General features: G+C 65.5%; 2 protein-coding genes across 4 annotated transcripts in view; one reads left to right on the forward strand and one right to left on the reverse strand.

The window, feature by feature from the left end:
- Positions 1 to 18954, reverse strand: part of CHLSN (cholesin) — a gene marked incomplete at its 5' end in the record, with an annotated part of 70659 nt that overhangs the window by 14337 nt on the left and 37368 nt on the right. The gene's annotated exons all lie outside the window — the stretch shown is intronic.
- Positions 1552 to 11814, forward strand: GPR146 (G protein-coupled receptor 146). Of its 2 annotated transcripts, none has more exons than XM_080673871.1 (2): positions 1552 to 1685; positions 10316 to 11814. In XM_080673871.1, exon 2 carries the CDS (start codon positions 10332 to 10334, stop codon positions 11331 to 11333), a length of 1002 nt encoding a protein of 333 aa, XP_080529997.1. In that variant the 5' UTR covers positions 1552 to 1685; positions 10316 to 10331; the 3' UTR covers positions 11334 to 11814. The 2 variants fall into 2 exon arrangements, with proteins under 2 accessions (XP_080529997.1, XP_080529998.1); XM_080673872.1 differs by lacking the exon at positions 1552 to 1685 and adding an exon at positions 2049 to 2108 and having other exon boundaries at positions 10316 to 11774.

Here is an 18954-nt window from a genome sequence, read left to right on the forward strand (position 1 = left end):
CTAAGTGGCTTAGACAAAGCCCAACGCCAGGCTGTCCCCACAGGACACCCCGTGGGCAGGGCTCGGCCGGCCCGGCATCCGGGACTCTGAACAGGAGGCCGTTCGCACAGGAGCCGGTGCTGTCATCCAGGTGCACTGCTAGGAGAAGCCTGATCTAGAAAGCCAAGACCGCCCGGTTCAGACCCTGCTCCGCTACCCGCTCCGTGACCCTGGGCAAGTTGCTCGACGTTTCTGAGGCTCAAAATAATTGAATTCAGTGAGGAGAGCACTGTATCTCATGGATGCCACACATTCCACCTCTCACGTTAACATCTCCAAAACCAGGAGCTGCTTATAACCAATGGTGTCAGACGGCCTTCTGTTTAGAATCCACAGGTCACGGCGGAGGTTATGTGAGTGGCGTCTCAGATTTGATGAACTGCGGGGACATAGGCCGTGAGAGGCTGTCCTCAGGGCTAGGACAGAAGTCTTCCCTCCCTGCAAGACATCCGCATGGCTGACTGGGACTGGTCTCGGCCTCGAGGCAAACGTGCCCACTGCCAGCCAGGCGCCCACGGACACCGACGCTGGTGTTGGCTGAGGAGCCAGTTAGGGTAACCACAGGGCCACAGGCACGGCGGGGCCCACACATGGACCGCACAGAGTAAGGCTCTGCCTGCCTCAGCCATGGAGTCGGCCCGCTGACCCCCACCTCCCTCTCCAGGCAGGAGATGAGTTGTCCAGATAACTGGACAGATGAGAGGAGTTGATTTATCTGCCCAACTCATCTCACTGGGCAGATGAGAAACATATATTCACTGCCCCTTCCCACACTCTAGTTCATAGATAAGTTTCCAAAAATGATCCTCACTACTGTTAGTTCTCTTCAACCTCTTTAAGGATTCTCTTTTACACAGCCTAGCGGTAAGGTATGAACCACTGAAGGCAGGACAATCTTCCCCTTTCTCTTCACCTCCTTTTCTCCCTCATCTCATTCCTATCGCTCGAAAGTTATGCAAATGATAAAGACAGTAGTTACATATTGTATAGTAATATTCCTAAAAGAATAACGCAATGAAATTTCTTGGAGGCCCGCCCTGGCTGCTGTTCGCACTCCTGGCCACACGGCACATCTGCATCAAGGTCTGCAACCTGCACACTTGGGTTTCAGAGAGATGTCCTTAGGTCCCGAGCCTGAATGTGCTGCCATGGCCCTACCGCGCGCCGCCAGAACCAGAATCGCGGCAGAGCGAACGATCGGATCTGTTCTTTAAACTTCCCCAACCTTTAATTATCACAACAGCTGCGAAGTCGACCAGCTGCAAACAATGCACTGCCTCTTTAAGCGGTTTCCTGGGGCGAGTTCCGTTTACAAAGAAATTCCTGAACCCAGGAGCCCGGGATTGGGAAACGCGCAGGAAGGGGAGCAGGTGCTCGCAGAGGGCCAGGCCGCGGGCTCCGGGGCGGGGCTGTCCCCGCGCTCAGTGCCAATGCCTGGTGCACACGGGGCCGCCTGGCCTGCTCCCGCTTGGCTGACCCCAGGTCGCGGGAGGGCCGGGCCGTCGGGCCAGCGGTCCCGGCCGCGCGGGGCGGGGCCACGCCGGGGGCGGGGCGACGGCGGTCACGTGTGTACACAGGCCCCGCGCGGCGTGCGCGCCGTGAGCCCTGACTGCCCGCCCGCGGCGACTGCGCGGCCCAGAGAGCCGGTGAGTGGGGCGCCGACGCGGGGTCGGATGGGCCGGGCACTGGGCGCTCTCGGGGGCGGCGCGCGGGGAGCGAGTCAAGGCTGCAGGCCCGTCTGGCCGGGGGCTGCGCTCGGACTTGGGTCCTTGGGCCCCGCCCTGCGCTGTCCCCTGGGGGTGGGGGCGCTGTGCCCGCGCAGGGCACTGTCCCGGGGGGTGGGGCGCTGAGCCGTTGCGCCGGGAGGGCAGCCAGGGCCGGGCAGGGTCAGTAACCTTCCCAGGCAGCTGCGCGCGGCCCAGGGAGGCACCACATGTTCCGGGGACTGACCAGGTCCTCTGGGTCCCGTGGTCATAGCCCTCGTCCTCCCGTGATTACAACATTTTCAGTGCGTTCTGAGCCACGTCCGATTGGAGATCCAGTCTGTGGCTGCCTCGGCTCCTGGAGAAGTAGGTCACCCCTGGGCTCGGACAGGCTTCTCGGCGTCAGAGGGGGCCTCGGCGCTCAGCGCCTTCTGCTCCGACCAGAAGCCCGCTGGGCGGTCCTGTCACAGCTGCGCCGCCCCTTCCCGAGGGGGAACCTCACTGGGTGCAGTGCACTCTGTGGACCTCAGGGTGTCCCCCCACCGGGGACTCATTTCAGATCCCCAGGCCACCTTTTCTGTTGCTTCACGTTGTTCTTCCAATTCCGCACGTCAGTGAGGTCATGTGGTATTTGTCTTTCTCCGACATGTCACTGAGCATCATACCTCTGGGTCCATCCATGTGGTCCCAAACGGTGCGATTTCTTTTTTGTGGCCAAGTGACGTCCCGTTGTGCATGGAGCAGAGCGGGCGTTCAGTGGCGGGGACACGGCCGCCTCCCTCTGCGTCCACAGCTCCTTACCCGCTCGCTGTGCCATGCCACCTGTAAGCCACCAGCTCCCTATCTTAAGCAACCAGCAGCCCGGTCTCCTCCCCACTATCTCATCTGGCCGAGGCCAGCGTTCACTCACGGGGCAAGAAGCTTGCTCTACAGCCTCTGCACACCGACCGTGTGCCCAGGCTGTGTCCTCACTGGCCCAAGAGGCACCGCCGATGGCCACGAGGCACTACTACTACTATGCTCTCCACGCCGCTCTCCACCCAGGGCCTCAGGCAGCTTCCTGGTGACGAGGCCTCGGAAGATAACCGGCCTTTAAAAACCATGGCTCCATTCTGTGAGTGCCGACTGCCCAGGCGGGAAGCCACAACCATGACGCCCAGGCTCAGGGCCACACACGGCCGACGGGGGAGGGCTCGGGCCCAACCAATGGTGTCCTGCCTCCCTAGTGAGTGGGGAGACACCCTGAGCACAGGGACACAGCTCTGGGGAGAATGTAAACATGGGCACTGACCTGCCCTCCCTGTACCTCAAAGCCCCTGTGGGCTGAGGGTGAGAGAAAGGCAGGGACGGCCACCCAGGGTGGGTGCCTGTGGGGTGCAGGTTACAGTGTGCACACTGACTGTCTATGAGACAATGGAAAATGAGAGCCGCGCAGAGAACACGGGAACACGGGGACTAGGCCTGTGTAATTCACGGGAGGAGGAGGGACCGCTGCTCCATCTCACAGCCTAGGGGCTGCTGGGAATCCCGACAAGAGAACTGCCACCTGGCCATGTCTTGGGGGCGGCTGTGTGAGTGCACACCACAGTCACACCTTCCTTCGGCCGTGCTTCCCACAGTTCCTCTTGCTGGCTGCGGGCTTCTCAGGCTACAGCCACTGCACGACTGGGCAGCGGCCCCGGCCCCGAAGCACTGCGGGCTTCCACGAGCAGAGGACTCCGTGTGGAGAGTAAAAAGGTGAACCTTCTAATGTGAGCTGCCAAAATGCGATGCTGCTGGGGTCTCATGTGCAACAGAGCCCCTTTGCAGGGCGGAGGGCAGCGGAGCCAGCCGGGCCGGGCGTCCCCAGAGGCCCGCCGGCCCCTCTCCTCCCACACGCAGCAGGGCCTGCTCAGGAGCTGCTGGGTCCTGATGAAAGCCCAGCAAACTGAGGGAGCAACTGTTACAAGTGGGAATGACTGGCTGCGCCTCCCCCGAAGAGCACAGCGGTGATAGGATCTGTGGGCTGAGCTTCCCCAGGTAAGAGCACACCTGGGTCGGAGCCGACGCCGGCAGGGAGCGAGTGAAACGCGACGCGCTGTTCTCGCCTGGCCCGGCCCTGTGGAGCCGGCCTCTTTTTGTTTCCGGTTCCGTGGCCTGGTGTGCCTGGAGGGAGAAGGCGCCTCAAACCAAGTGACTCAGGTAACAGAAAAGCCCAACTAACCAGTCTCCGTAACAAAGAGCGTGTCCCGTCTTCTCCAAGGAGAGGGACCGTGGCCGCGCAGGTGCCCGCTGGCCAGGACCCTGCTGCCCGGTCTCCTCCCCGAGCCAGCAAGCGGCATGCTCCCTGGAGAGAGGCAGCTCCGTCTGTGCATCTGCGCCAGGTTGCCGGGTTCTCTCTCACCGCTCGGCAATTTGGAAGCGAAAAAAGCAAAAGGCTGCAAAATCCCAACACCCACCTAGATAACGAGCCGTTTCCCATCACGCCCAGAAGGCACTGGGCTGCCATGGGAATCAGTGCGTGAGCCCCCAGGGAAAGACGTAGAAACCGCCTCTGGGAGCGTCTGCTCCGACCAGCGGGGTGTGAACTGTGGCTACGCCTCTCTGCCCACTGTACGGAGGAAATACACATTCAGGAGTCCATCTCAAAGCATTTTGATTGTTCCAGAACATTCGTGGGAGGGTGAGTCCCAGCCGAGCTGCCTGCCCACTCAGGATGCACTGCCCAGCCTGGCCTCGACCCCATACCAGGTCTCTGAAGGGTCAAAGGGCACGCCAATCGCGGGACCACAGAGCTCTCCCAGCCTCCCCCTTCCAGTCAGCACGTCTGCCTCTCCGTGGGGAAAGCCTTTCACGGCACCAGAAGCATCTCTTCGCAGACCGAGCCAGCCAGCTGCAGGTCTCAACCAAGAAAGCGCCCCTTCAGAGCTCTGGTGGTGGGAAGAGGGACACGGCCGGTGGGGCCGGGTGGAGACGGCCAGAGGCCCGGTGCTGAGGCCTGCCGGGCAGACTTCACGGCTGAGTGTGGTGGCCAGGGGGCGGCGAGGAAGGGCATCCTAGCCAGCAGTGTGTGTGTGGACAGCAGTGAGCGTGAGCGGCCAGGCCGCGGGCCCCGGCGCGGAGGAGCTGGGCGCAGGACAGCGCCTCTGACTTGGAGCTGGGAAAGGGGAGGTCGCTCTGGGGGAGCAGGACGGCTCGTGGCTGGCCGTGTGTGTGCACGGCTCCTGGGAGGCCCCTGCTCCCTGCCCTCGGCGCCGTTTCTTCCCGTTGCTGCTCTGACCATGCCCGCACCCTCTTCCCTGGAGGTGAGGACTTGTGCTGGTCCCGCCTTAGCAGGGTTCACTGCGGTTGCCCATGGCCGTGCACCGGCCGCGGGTTTGGAGTCTGGGCTCTCCCAAAGGCCCAGGAAGGGAGAGGCAGGCTCCCTCGGTGCCGCAGACACTAGCCCAGCTGGCCTGTGGTCCCTGCAGAGTGCTGGTTGTCATAGTGACGAACCTGAGCTTATCACCTCTCCAGTCCCCATTCCTGGGGCCACTGTGGATACAGCGAGGAGCTTGGGACGAGGGCAACACCAGGAAGGCCCTGACTCGACCAGACCCAAAGCCAGGCCTCTGCAGTTGGCCGTGTGCGCAGCGGGGTCCCCAGCATGCCCTTCTCTGGGGGGTCCTCAGCCAGGGCGGAGGGTGCTGTCACTCTCGCCCCCACCCCCAGGATTGGGGAGGGCTGCTGTCCGAGGCACCCCGCTTGGTCATTTGGGACTCGGGGCCGGGCAGAGCCTCTGTGGCCTGTCTGTCCCGCAGGGCCTTTCCGCTGCACGCGGACTCACGGTCACTGCCGCTGCTGCAGCCCTGCTGCGGCCCGCACCCGGGCCCGCACTGCCCTCGGGCCTCCAAGCGTCTGACAGGCTCCTGAAGGGGCAGCACTCTCGGGCCTGCAGGCGCCCCGAGGAAGAGACCACAGACGCAGAAGCACCTGCTCAGGCCCAGGCAGGGCAGGGAACCCCTGGACTCGCCTCCACAGACCTCCGGGCCGGCAGGGAGCGGCCAGTGCTGGCCTGCTCTGGAGTCACACACTGAGGACCCAGCGAGAGCCCGCCACCAGCCCAGGAGGGAGCGCGGCCGAAGGCGCTGGCTGAAGGCCCCGGCGGCCCTGGGCGGAGCCACCTTCGTGTGAGGAGGGACCGTCTTCAGCTGACGACATGCAGCCCCCCTGAGGCTCCAGGAGGGCCTTAGGGACTGATGGGACAGCACCTCCAGCGATGCTCAGAGAAACCACGCCTGGGCGCCATGGCCGCTCACCTGGTCCCCGGTCTGTGCGGCCGTGATGGTGGCCTGAGGCCACCGCTCAGCAGCAGAGAGGCCGCGGCAGCGCTCAGCATCAGGGGACACAGGTGGACTCCGCTCTTCTGACCAGGGAGCTGGCCTCGCCAACTCTGCCTGGCCTTCCTCGGAACGTGGGACGGCCGCTCTGGCCCAGAGGAACTGACCACAGCTCTGGTCCCTTTAAAGATTCCCAAGCCCCTGGGCCCCTGGCCACGTGGGCAGGAGAGCGAGTGCTTCCCATCCCTCACGAAGAGGACCCCCCTGGGAGCCTGGGCGCCGAGCCCCCTGCGGGTGCAGCACCCTCCTGCAGGGGAGCTGCTCTCTGCTCCCCCTGGAGCCCCTCCCTCCCCATGAAGACAGGACACGCCCCGAGGCAGCACACAGCCCTTCCCGTGTCCTGCCCCACGGAGCGAGGTGGGGAAGGGACCCAGACCAGGCGGAAGGCTGGGAGAGGCCAGGGAGAGAGCCGGGGCCCAGCCCAGTGCGAGAGCCAGGGACACGGGCCTGGGGTGCAGTCCGGGGGCGGGCAGGACAGACAGCAGGTGGTTTCCCAGTGCCTCTTGGGATGCCAGGGCGTGGAGAGGCTGCTACTACTGCCCGTGGACGCCAGTCCTAAGGATCGCGGGGGAGGGTTTCAGGGAGTGGATGGGTCAGTGATAAGAATGGGAAGAAGGTGGCCGAACCGGCCAGTGAGCCTGGAGGTGGCCTGGCAGAGGCGGGGCAGCACCAAGGACCTGGCCTGGTCGGGGAGGGGGCGGGGGCAGGAGCAGGCCTGTTCCCAAGGCCAGGCCGACAAGCCACTGGAGCCCTCGCAACCAGAGCCCTTTAGCCGAGGGGACGCGGGGACGCTGGCAGGATGCCGGCTGGCATGGGAGGCGCTCTGCAGAAGCGCCCGCGGCTGGAGGAAGCCGCCTCCTCTCTCCTGTCCCGTCGGGACCGAGAAGCAGAGAGACCCTTCCAGGAGCTGGGTCTGCACAGCTGAGTTCCAAGTTCCTGTCTCAGGAAGGAACAGGCTCAATACCTGGAATCCAGCTGCCGAGGCCTGTGCCCGAGGGGAGGGGAGGGGAGGGGAGGGGAGGGGAGGGGAGGGGAGGGGAGGGGCCTGAGCATTGTTGTTGGGCCCCCCTCTTGCCAGACAGTTCCTTCCCAGACTGGACTCACAGAATCAGAGCCGGGAGGGAGGGGGAATGACTGCAGGGAAATGGGGCCAGAGGGGCGGGGCCAAGGCCAGCAAGCCTGCCTCCCCGCGCCCCCCCCCCCCCCCTGCTGCGAGCTCACAGGGTAAGAGTGAGTGGTCCACACTCTGGAACGTGCCGGACACCTGCTGTTGTAACTGCGGCAGCTCTGACAGCTGCCATTCGCTCCCAGGGACCCCGGCACCTCCCCCGCCCCCCCGCCCCCCCCCCCGCCTGTGGGAAGCACGCAGACTGAAGCAAGCGGGCACCGGGCCTTGGAGCCCTAACCTGCACCTGAAGCCAGCCCCTCCCGCTGGTGCTCTGCCTGGGGTGCTGACGAGCTGCCAGCAAGCAGGCACGCGGCCCATTTCTGATCCGAAGCCCAGCGCAGTCACTGTCTGTCCCCCTTGCAGGCTGGGCCACAGGCACGTGAGTGCTTCCAGGAAATCCTCTACGGATTGTATTCCACGTGACCGTTTCCCAAGAGCCAGCCTATCTGGGCCAGACCCTGATGCTTGCTTGAGGCCAGCCATTGCTGAGGGGGCCCTGGGGACAGCAGAGCGGGTGGGTGGGCAGGCGGCCTGAAGGTGGCGCTGCTGCCTCAGCGCGCTCTGTGCCCTCCAACCCCAGGGACAGCATTGACCCGAGGCCCAACCTGAGGCCCAGAAGGTACAACTGTGTCCTGCGTTTCTGCCCACAAACGTCTGCAAAGTTCACTTCAAGCGAGAGGAGCGCCTCACTGCGCGAGCCCCACGGGGCTGGGGCGTGTGGGCCGTGCCGGAGTGTGGACAGGAGCGAGTGGGGACAGGAGCGCGGTGTGGGCGGGAGCGCAGTGGGGACGGGAGCGCAGCGGGGACGGGAGCGCAGTGTGGACGGGAGCGCAGCGGGGACGGGAGTGGAGGCAGAGCTGCTTGGCTGCTGGTTACAGGACACAGGCTGCACAGCCGGGGAGGGGCCGCGGCACCTGCGAAGGGAGCAGGGCTGAGTGATGCACTAGAAGTCCCGGTGCCCTCAGGCTGCGCGGAGTAGACGGTGGCCCGGCGCTCAGAGAACAGAGGCCCGGGGCAGGTGAGGGCAGCAAGCGGGCAGAGGCGGCGCCAGCCTTGTGAGACCTAGGGCGCATCTCCTGGCCTGTGTCCTGGCAGCGGACCACCCAGGGACAGACGCCACCTGTTCCAGTGACGCAGGACCGGTGGGAACACCCTGGTGGCCTCCAGGGGCCCTGGGCGTGCAGCTCGGCAAGGCCGGGACGGCTGGGGTGGGGGTGGGGGCGGCCAGGAAGGCAGTGTTGGCTGGGGACAAGGCCAGCGAGGTCAGGTGGACAGGCCCCACAGCCGCGCTCCCCGGCTCAGCAGGAGCCTTGAGGGAGGGGTGCCAGGACAGGAGACAGCATTCACACACCTGCGCCGTGTGCTCACAGGCTCGCTCGGGCACACGGGAGAAGGGAAACTGCGGGAGGCAGCTGAAGGGTGCCACGAACGGCTCCTCCCGCAGCTTGTGAGCAGCCACGCTTCCCCGGAGCTGTGCCAGAGGCGCCAGGGCCGCGGGGGGACCCTGTCTGGTGCACCGGCTCCCCTGGAACCCAGCCCTACAGGCCGAGGAGCCCTGTCCAGAGGGAAGAACCCACCACTTCACTGGCACACTTTGACAGTGACGTAACTGCACGTGTGGGCAGAGCGGGGCTGCCCAGCGCCCAGCCTTTCATTACCATCTGACACCCACTGCCTCGGGCTGCTGGGTGGCGCTCATGAGGCTGTTAGGACATTGCCACAAACTCAGTGTTCCTCCCGCCTGCACCATGGTGATCAGAGGGTGTGGGGGCACCGGCAGATGGCACCCTGCTGGGGCGGGAGGATGCACCCTGTCTCAGCATCCCCCTCTCCCTCCCCACCACGGGTGGGGCCTCCTCGCTGCTCACTGCTGAGCCTCTGCCTCCGGCACGGTGGTGGGACGTGGCAGATACGGGAAAGGTCTGTGGGATGTGCCACAGGACGGGCTTGGGATCCACAGGTGGCAGAGGCCTTTGTCCATGTCATGGGGGGGGGGGTGGGCGCGCGGGGCCCCCGGCAGGGCTGACTGTGCCTGTGCCTGAGCCTGGGATACATACAAGTGTTGCTCAGAGGCCCTCACCTGGTCTGCGAGCACAGGTGCTTTTGGGTCGGAAGTTTTCCTCCGAAGAACAGGGACCTGCTCTTCCTGCCAGTTCTCTCTGATGCGACTGCCGAGCCCACCCAGGCCTCCCACGCACGGGACGCACGGGGACACACGGGGACGGACAGGCCACCCGGACCTGGACGTGCACGGCCTGTGACGCGGGAGGCACAGGCCAGGCTCTCACAGGCTCTCGCGCAAGTGATGTCACCCGAGCCCCGCCCCCTGCAGGTCTCCAGCCCCCGGTGGCACGGTGCCGGTGCCGGCATCTCCCAGAGGCTCAGGCTCACCGTGACCACGCACCAGCGCCTCTGCCCGCTCTCGGGCTGCTTGTGCGGCGTCCTGTGCTACCCAGGCGCCATGAGAGACAGGTGGGAATGCGGGCAGAGGGACTGTCGATTCCCACGTGTGTGGGGAAGAGTCCAGATTCAGGCCAGAAAGCCGGGCTGCGCCCTCACTCGGTACATCACTCAGTCCCTACTCCCTTGGCAGGTGGCTTCGGAGCGGGAGAGGCCGATGAGGCTGAGCTGGCGTGGGAGGCCAGGCCTCAGGCAGGCCCTCCCTCCCCTGGCGGTGCCCTGGCTGCGCCACGTGTCCGAGGGCACTGTGTGTTCTTAATCTCACTTTTCAGTAACAGAGCTGGGTGAAGGGCAGGGCAGGACCCGAGAGCTCCCGCGGGCCACGCTGGCGGGGACGCAGCCCCAGGAGCAGCCTGGGCACACGGCCCGGTGCTCAGACCCCTCAGGGACAGGTCCGTGGCCACGCGACCACTGCAGTGCTGGCCTTCCCAGCCTGGCCCAGGCCCTGGCTGGCACCTGCGGCGATACTTGACTCTCACGGCACGTCCTTGTTAAAAGGCCCCGTTTCTGGGGTCCCCAGCTCTGGGGACCTGCAGGCCCGGGGCTCTGGCTCCAGGTGACAACTAACCTCCCCGCTCTCCCCACAGCCAGCTGCCCGGCGCCATGTGGAGCTGCGGCCCGCTCAACGGCACGGGCCGGGGCGAGGACCAGCCCCTGTGCCAGCACTCCCAGCTGGTGCTGTCGGCCTTCTCCCTGCTCTACCTGGCGGTCGGCGTGCCCGTGGGCCTGGGCTACAACGCGCTGCTGGTGCTGGCGAACCTGCAGGACCAGGGCAGCATGACCATGCCCGACGTCTACTTCGTGAACATGGCCGTGGCCGGCCTGGTGCTCAGCGCCCTGGCGCCCGTGCACCTGCTGGGCCCCGGCGCCTCGGGGTGGGCCCTGTGGGGCTTCAGCAGTGAGGCCCACGTGACGCTGCTGGTCCTGTTCAACGTCTGCTCCCTGGTGACCATGTACTCCACGGCCCTGCTCAGCCTCGACTACTACATCGAGCGGGCGCTGCCGCGCACCTACATGTCCAGCGTCTACAACAGCCGGCACGTGTGCGGCTTCGTCTGGGGCGGGGCCCTGCTCACCAGCTTCTCCTCCCTGCTCTTCTACATCTGCAGCCACGTGGCGGCCAGGATCGTCGAGTGCGCCAAGATGCAGCACCCGGAGGCCGCCGACGCCATCATGGTGTTCATCGGGTACCTGGTGCCCGGCCTGGCGGTGCTCTACGCCCTCGTGCTCATCTCCCGGATCCGCAAGGAGGACACGCCCCTCGACCAGGACTCGGGGAGGCTGGACCCCTCGGTGCACAGGCTCCTGGTGGCCACCGTGTGCACGCAGTTTGGGCTCTGGACGCCGCACTACCTGACCCTCCTGGGGCACACGTGCCTGGCCCTGCGGGGGGGCGCCGTGGCCGGGCAGCACCTGGGGCTGCTGCTCTTCGCGAAGGACCTGTCCCGGTGCCTGGCCTTCTCCAGCAGCGCCGTGACGCCGCTGCTGTACCGCTGCATCAACAGGAGCTTCCCCAGCAAGCTGCGGCGGCTGGTCAAGAAAATGCCCTGCGGGCGCCAGAGCTGCTCCGCGGACCAGGCGGGGGTCCAGCAGGTGCTGGCGTAGACGGCCAGCAGCACGGGGCCAGCCAGAGGCGCCGCGGGTGCGTAGCCTGCGGACTCGGTGCACCCCACCACACCGAGCCATCGCTCCCGCCCACCGGCCGAGTCTGAGTCCTGGGGGAGGAGGGGACGGCGCTCAGCCGGTCACAGCACTTTGCCACCTGTAGCTCTGCCGCTGTCGCCACGGGGAAGCGCCGAGGCAAGAACACACAGCAGTACAGGCGTGTGCGCTGGACCAGGTGCCTGTGCAGGGGGAGCTGCGCTCAGGCCCGGCTCCTGGAGGCGGGCGTCCCCCCCGGCGCCCACAGGCCCGCCCGCGGCCTGCTCACCCAGCCTCCCACGGGGCTTTACGAATGAAGTGATGGAAGTGAAAGCCAGTATTTATACTCTGTGTTGTTGGAATGCTTGATCCCCCATCTTAGGTTTGTTTATAAAGAGATGCTTGAAAGAAAAGCCACCGAGTATTAAAATGAAACGGGACAGCACACACGTGGATGGGGGCGCGGCCGGGGCCACCGCAGGGTCCTGTCGAGGGCGAGGCCAGGGCATGCGCGTCCCACGTGGGACCAAGTGCTTCCCTCACAAGGAGGGAAGGCTCGAGGGGCTGTGCAGGTTGGCGCCCCCTCCCCCACCAGGTGTACCCAGACCTGCCGCCTCCCGGGGGCGCTGTTCACGGGCACAGAGCTGAGGCGAGAAAGGCTGCAGGGACTGTGACCCGGGACGGCAGGTGACCAGCTCCCGAGCACGGACCTTGGCCCCTACGCTGCCACCACCACCGTCCGCCAGGTCCGCGTCAGGTGACGCCGTGTGACCCGAGCGAGGCTGGCCTACTTTCAAGAAGTGGCTGCATGGGGTCGGATGGAGGTCAGCAGGGTTCAACCGCCTCCTGCCTCCATCCAGCCGTTCCACAAGCAGCCACTTTGCACTGTGCACTTGAGGGAGCCCCCCATCGCCGCCCCCCAGTCCTTATGACAGAATACAGGCCCGCGATCCTCTGATGCCAGTTTTGAAACCCAAAAGGCCTATGAACAGAAAGGTTTTCCAAGTTTGCAGCACATTCACTTGGTAGCAGACCCTGGCGTGCAGTGGTGCCGTGTCTGCGGGAGGAAACAGCGACGCGACCCGGGTCGCCCCTCCCGTGCCGACAGCCCGGACACGAGGCCAGCAGACAGGTGTGCCCAGGGCAGTGCAGAGCGTGCCCGTCCGAGACGATGCCAGGACACCCGGTCCCAGTCCTTCCAGGCCAGGCACAGCCCGTGCCCCGCCCAGGCCTGCAGGTGCCTCAGGCCAACCCGCCCCCACCCCCAGCACAGGCACCAGGGCGCACGAGGGCCCCGTCACGGCTCCACCTGCGGACCTGGTGGAGTGAGAGTGCAGGCCCGGCTCGGCCCGCAGCCGTGGCGGCACTCCCCTGCACACGAGTGGTGCCGCTGCTCCGTCTGCAGCCTCCAGGCCAAGGCCACGGGGCCCCCAGGCACGGCGGGCCCTGGTCAGGGAGCCAGGTCGGGATAAAGAAAAGCCCCTCTCAGTCTGCCTCCCCTGCTCCCGCACAGGAGCCCTGGGTGAGGGAAACCTTAGTGCCCAGCCTCTGCCCACAGCCCTGACCTGCAGCCCAGCGGCTCTTCCCCAAACAGAGAAGGGAGCCTCAAACCACTTTTTAAATTTCCAGTTTCTCAGTGGTTTTGGCTACTAACTGGCTAGTTCCTGGCGGCCTCCTGGGGGCCTGGGCGGGCCGCTGGCTCTGTCCCAAAGCCGCCTGCGCAGGATCGAGTGTCTGCGGCGCTGAAAGCTCTTCCTGCAGGGGCACCAGCCCGCGGCAGACCCTCCCCTCTCACAGGGACCCTCCCCTCTCACAGGGACCCTCCCCTCTCACAGGGACCCTCCCCTCTCACAGGGACCCTCCCCTCTCACAGGGACCCTCTTGGCTGTTCACCCGGGCACCGGGAGCAAACCTCCACCTGCTCCGGGCCCCCCCACGCCTGCTGCTCACCCCACCCTGCACACCTGGATGGCCCGCAGGCTCACGCTGCCCTTCTTCCTGGAATGTCTGACTCCGGGGGCTTTCGCCACATCGCCAAAAAACGGGAGGAACTGTGAGCTGTGCAGAGGAGAACAAGGAGCTATTTGGAGTAGGCCGAGAGTGTGAACTCAGTCCTGCTTTTTTAACCGCTCAAACCTACGTTTGAGTTTGCGCGAAGCCAGGATACAAGCTCTCACTTACGCCCAAGGTCATTCATTCTACCAGCACTTCTTGACTATTGTAACTTTAAGTTAATTATCTTAACTTTGTTCACAACAACTCATCTGCCGTGTCATGCTTCACAAGAAGTTACATTGCGTGTCAAGTTCTTGAATTAAAATCAGTTGGAACCGGAGGCTTCATTTGTAAGCTTTGACAGCTGCCCCGGGGACCACACCACCTGCCCGTAGTTCTATGTGTTTGAGAAACTGCTGAAGAAGTCCCACACATTGGGACACCATTAAATTATCGGATACTTATTCTCCAACCTCTGAATGCTCCAATTTGTGTCTCCAAGGTTAGGCGACGTACCCGAGAGGACGACACAGCAGGACCACAAGCTGGCGCTTCGCCTCCTACCGTCCGGTCACCCTGCTGGCTCTTTCTGTGGGTCCTTCCCTCCCAGCCGCACGCCGAGCACAGCGCCCGCGGCAGCTGGCCAGAGGCAGGCGAGTCTGCGGCCTGCGGCTCCCGTGGAGCAGACCTGGGGCATCCTGGGGGCTCCAGGGCCTCCGGCCAGCGGGGAGCCCCACGGCCCCCTGCAAGGGGCCTGTCTCACCAGCGCCCTCCGTCACTGCACCGAGTAAGCACTGTGGACGTTTGAGAGTTGGACGAGGAAGTGAATAGCGACGAAGTAATTCTAACATTCCCACTGTGTATTAGTAACGAATATGCAGCCCTGGCTGGGGGCTTGGCCGAGTGGAGTGTTGTCCTGAACACCTAAAGGTTGTGGGCTTGATCCCCAGGAGTGTATAGGAGGCAACCCACTGATGTTCCCCCCCCTCCCTTGCTCTCTCTCTAAAGCAACACACGAGGCGCCAAGGCTGCACGAGAGGGATGCGTGGCACCGTGTTCCATGTGCTGCAGAGGGGGTGCGGGCAGGCGTGTCCTGAGGGGTTCCTAGGCCCCAGGGAGCTCTGCTGCTCACAGGAGACAGGGCCACGGCGCAGACGACCGAGTATGGGCTCCAGACCAGCCAGGGCCCCACACACAGGGCCTCACACACAGGGGCCTCAGAGGGAGCGTCCGACCGGCCAGCGCTGCACTGTGGCCCAGGAAGGAAGGGAGGGGACGGGAACCTGGAAACAGGAATGCTCATCGCTGCAGCACCAGCCACGCACCTCAAGTTACAAGCAGGAGTGACTCACACACGCCTTCCAGGGGTACCGCTTGCAGCGGAGCAGAGCTCCCCCCAGTGGCCGCCGACGGACCTGCCTCAGGGCAGAGGAGCCAGCGAGACCCCAGAGTCCGCGGGAGCCCCCTGCACCCCCCCACCACGCCCAGCTCGGGGGAGGAACTGGGTCTGTGCCATGAGGCTGCTAACACGCTCCTCAGCTGCCAACCCGGCGACCACAGCTCAGGCTATAACCCCATGACCTCGGGAGGCGACCGCCACCCCCAGCCAATGCAGAGCAAAGGACACACCCACCGCATGCTCCCAGCAACGGGGAGGACGCGAGTGTCCTTCAGAAACGGTGCCCTGTGGACACAGCCAGATCCTGCTGGCTCTCAGAGGTCACACCGAACTCTGCTCTTACAAACACGCCTACAGCCGCAGGGAGAAACACTCAGTGTACCTGGTGCTGCTTTGCATGTGTGCACACATGCACAGATACACATGTACATGTGCACACAACAGACACACATGTGCTCTGCATACACATGTGCACACACATGCACACACGGACACACACACATGTGCTGGCAGGACAGGCCTGCACAGCCTCGGGGTCAGGAGGGGAAGGGGTGTGGGCTTGGTGAGGGCGAGGCATGATGTTTCCGTGGCGGCACCTGACGCACGGACCGTGATGGCAGAGAAACAGCTGTGAGATAACACGGGCAATGGCAAGGGCCAGCAGACCCGAGGCCCTGGCCTCTGCTACCCTGGGACTGCCCATCAGCCTGTCACTTGAAGAGACAGACAGACAAGCGGGAGGATCAGAAGTAGGGTGGGGCCATGCAAACAACCCTAACATGTTCTCTTCAGAAGAACCCAAGCCCCCTTAGTGGCTGAGAAGGCCCTTTCCTGAGGCCCCACGTCGGAGACGCACAGGTCCCGGGGCCAGGATGAGGCGAGACGTGGAGGAAGGACCCAGCAGGAGCCCCGCGCGATGCCAGCGCCACCTGGTGGCCTGGGCTGGGACTGAGGCTCTCTCTGCCAATCAAAGAGCAGCAGGGCAGGAAGGCACCCCAGCTGCCCGCAGGGTAGTGAGGAGCCGGGCCACGGGCTGCTGGGGCGCTGTCCCTAACGCGGACTGTGCTCATGGCTGCACCGCTCTGAGCTACTGACATCACTGAGCTGCATTTCTAAACAGGTGGATGACACAGCATGCAGACTCCGCCGCCAACGAGCACGCTGTTCAACGTGCCTGAGAGACCAAGTCAAGACAGGGAGGTCCCGGGGCTGGTCCCGTGGGCAAGGGCGCAGAAGGCAGCCCCGCGCAGCACTCACCACCTCCTGTCGCTGGGCTGGCTTCGCAGCCCCTCTGGACACGCTGACACGGTTCACCCGGTTCACCCGGCCGCAGGGTGGAGGGCTCCCTCCCTGCCAGGGCCGAGCAACGACCCCCCCGTGCAGATGCAGCGCCTGCACCTGCCGCACCCGTGGCACCTGGTGGCTGTGTGGCCCATGCTCACGCCCACGGTGCCCCAGGGTGCGAAGAGGGCGGTGGGGAGGCTCCCAGCCCACGGTGCCCCCTCCTGGGTGGGCCGTGGAGCACGCAGCCTGGCCCTCCAGAGGACGGGTGGGAAGAGGCCCTGATCCTTAAAACAAGCTGCCGGCTGCCTCGGCACCTGGGCATGGCCTGGAGCCGGGAAAGGAGAGCTGAGGGAGTGGGGAGGGTCTGGGTGCCACCTCACTGCCTGGGACCCGGCGCTCCTGGAGAGGAGTGAGGTCATGGCCTCTTCACCCCTCACTGCTCCAGGCGCTCACACGCACGCCTCCTGTCTGCGAAGTCCTCCCTGACCCTGTGCTGGGCCACAGGGGCTCTGCAGGCCACGAGGCGGACCCAGCACACCCTGCCTCCCCGCCCCCACCCCACTCAGAGTAGTGGCCCGGGGCAAGAGGATCCAAGTGGGGAGCTTAGGCCCAGGGAAGGGAGACGTGGGGCTGCGAGGACAGGCCGCCGCCCGCCCCCAGCCTGAGCACTTGTCGCCTTGCCCTCGAGAAGACTGGGAGGCTAGAGGCCATGTGTGTCTGGCTCACACCCCGCGGGGCACCCTGACGGCGGGGGCGGGCGCGGGGCGCAGGGCCCGGAGAGGCTACACTGTCCTGCCAGCTGCAGCCGCAGTGCCAGGGAGCGCATCCTCCTCCTGTGGGCAGGAGGCACCGAGCCACACCAGGCCTCGCAGACGGACGCGGCCTCCACAAATGGGGCTTCTTGCAAGTCGGGGGCGGGGGGGGGACACAGGGAGCCGGGCCCGAACTCCTGAAGCCCCGAGCGCGGGGGCGGGGGGGGGGCACTGCCTCCTGGGCCCCGGGCTCCTCCTCCAGGGGCCCAGGTGTCACTCACGCTGTGGGACAAGGCCCCACGCCACCAACGTGGAGCAGATGGAAGCAGAGCCAGCACCCCCCAGGGGCGGCGGCCACACTCCTCTCACCCCACCCGCTCCGCCCTCTCAAGGGCCCTGACAGCAGCCTGTGCAACGACAGGAGGGGCCAGCTGCAGCCACAGCTCTAAGTGCAGGGCAGGGACTCGGGACCACGACCCTGCCGGGCTCCTGCAGCCTCTGCGGAGCTCACTGAGCAGGGCCGACTCAGGCCGGGGACCCGAGTGCCCTGTCCCCGCAGGTCCTCCCGTCAGACCAGGGCTGAGGGACGCGTCAGCTGTTGGAGTAGCTCAGGGCCTGCCTCCCACACTGGCCTGAGCACGCTCTTGGGGCCGAACTCGAGGCTGGGTCCTCCTGGGGTGCACAGGACGGAGGGGGGGTGGGGGGGTGTGAATGATGTCCGTGGAGCCCGATAACAAGGCACCTCGGCTCCCAGAAGCTGGGAGGACCCAGGACTGAGGGGCTGACAGGGGTCCAGCTGCCCAGCCTCAGGCTTCCACCCCACGGGAGATGCGCCGTGCCCTTACCACTCCAAGCTGGCGAGCGCTCAGCACAGTTCTTCCCACATCCACGGCCACTGGTGCCTGCAGGGACCCCAGACGGGCTGGCGCTGCTTAGCAATCCCCCAAGCTTGTACCCTCACGGGGCGAGCGTTGCACGGGGCACCGCCGAGCGGGGAGGTGTTTAAAGGGAACGGCCCCTCGGGCTCCCGACAGTGCTGGCAGGGACAAGCTGAGGGGAAGCTCTTGCTCCGCGGGGCAGAGCCTCCCTCCCTCAGGACTGTGCCCGGCTCCCTGCCATGCCGACCAGCCAACCTCGTCCTCAGTTACTCCCTCCACCTCTTACCTGCCTGGTGCCCGCTCCCGCCAGGCATGGCGAGGACGTGCTGGCGATGGAGGCCGGGAGACCTACTTTCCAACGGTCTTGGAACGGCGCCCTCACCCTGCCTGCCCACGAGCAGGGGCTCAGCACCGCCTGCAGGGCAGGAGGGAGAAGCGGCCCGACCCCCACCCTGTGAGGGCAGAGGGTAGAGCCTGCTCTGGGTGGCCCAGCACCGGCCCGAGCTGGGTGCAGAGGGTGGCGCCGGCCGGGGACTGGGACTAGACAGGTTGCGAGCACGCCCTGTGTGCAGGGTGGGCTGGGTCCTATTTCGTGCAGACGGTGCCAGCCCTCCGGGAGGGACTGTGCGGGCCGGCGTGTGGAGCTGGGAGAGCCAGGCACACAGCCTCTGTCTGCACAGCAGCCCCTCCCAGTCCACTGAACGCCTCTGGTCACGTGGCCAGACCGCACTCTGCTTAGAATACCGCGTGTGGTTTGAATTAAGACCCGATTCCTGTTTCCCTTACAGGCTGTAGGTTTCTGCGCCTGCCTGCTTTCCACGAGCACAGAGCAGTGCAGGAGAGGGTTAGGCTGCGAGGAGACAGGCCTGGGAGACCCCTGGCAGGCCTGGCTCGGCCGGAGCAGGACAAGAGCGGGGCAGGAGTGGGGCAGGAGGGGCAGGAGCAGCGGAGCAGTGCGGTGCACAGGTGAGTGCGGCCCGTGGGAAGCGTGCCCCCCGCCCTTTCCCGGCAGCCCTCTCGCTGGGACACTGGAGCGAAGCTTTCCTCTGGAAAGGGCAGCTGCTTAGACGACAGGCGGGTCCCAGGAGGAGCAGGGTGGCTCCTGGGGTGTGGACGCAGGGGCACAGCAGCTGTGCGGGCCCTGCTGGTTCCGAAGGGCGACCAGCAGCCCAGCTGAGCCAGGACCGGGCCCTGGGGGCACGCCTGCATCGCGCGCTTTCAGGGGCTCGGACCTGGCGCCAGAGTCTGTGGGCCTGGTTTTCCACCCACAGGGAGGA

The sequence above is a fragment of the Plecotus auritus genome (genome assembly GCF_963455305.1).
Source record: "Plecotus auritus genome assembly, chromosome: 6".
Classification (NCBI taxonomy): Eukaryota; Metazoa; Chordata; class Mammalia; order Chiroptera; family Vespertilionidae; genus Plecotus; species Plecotus auritus.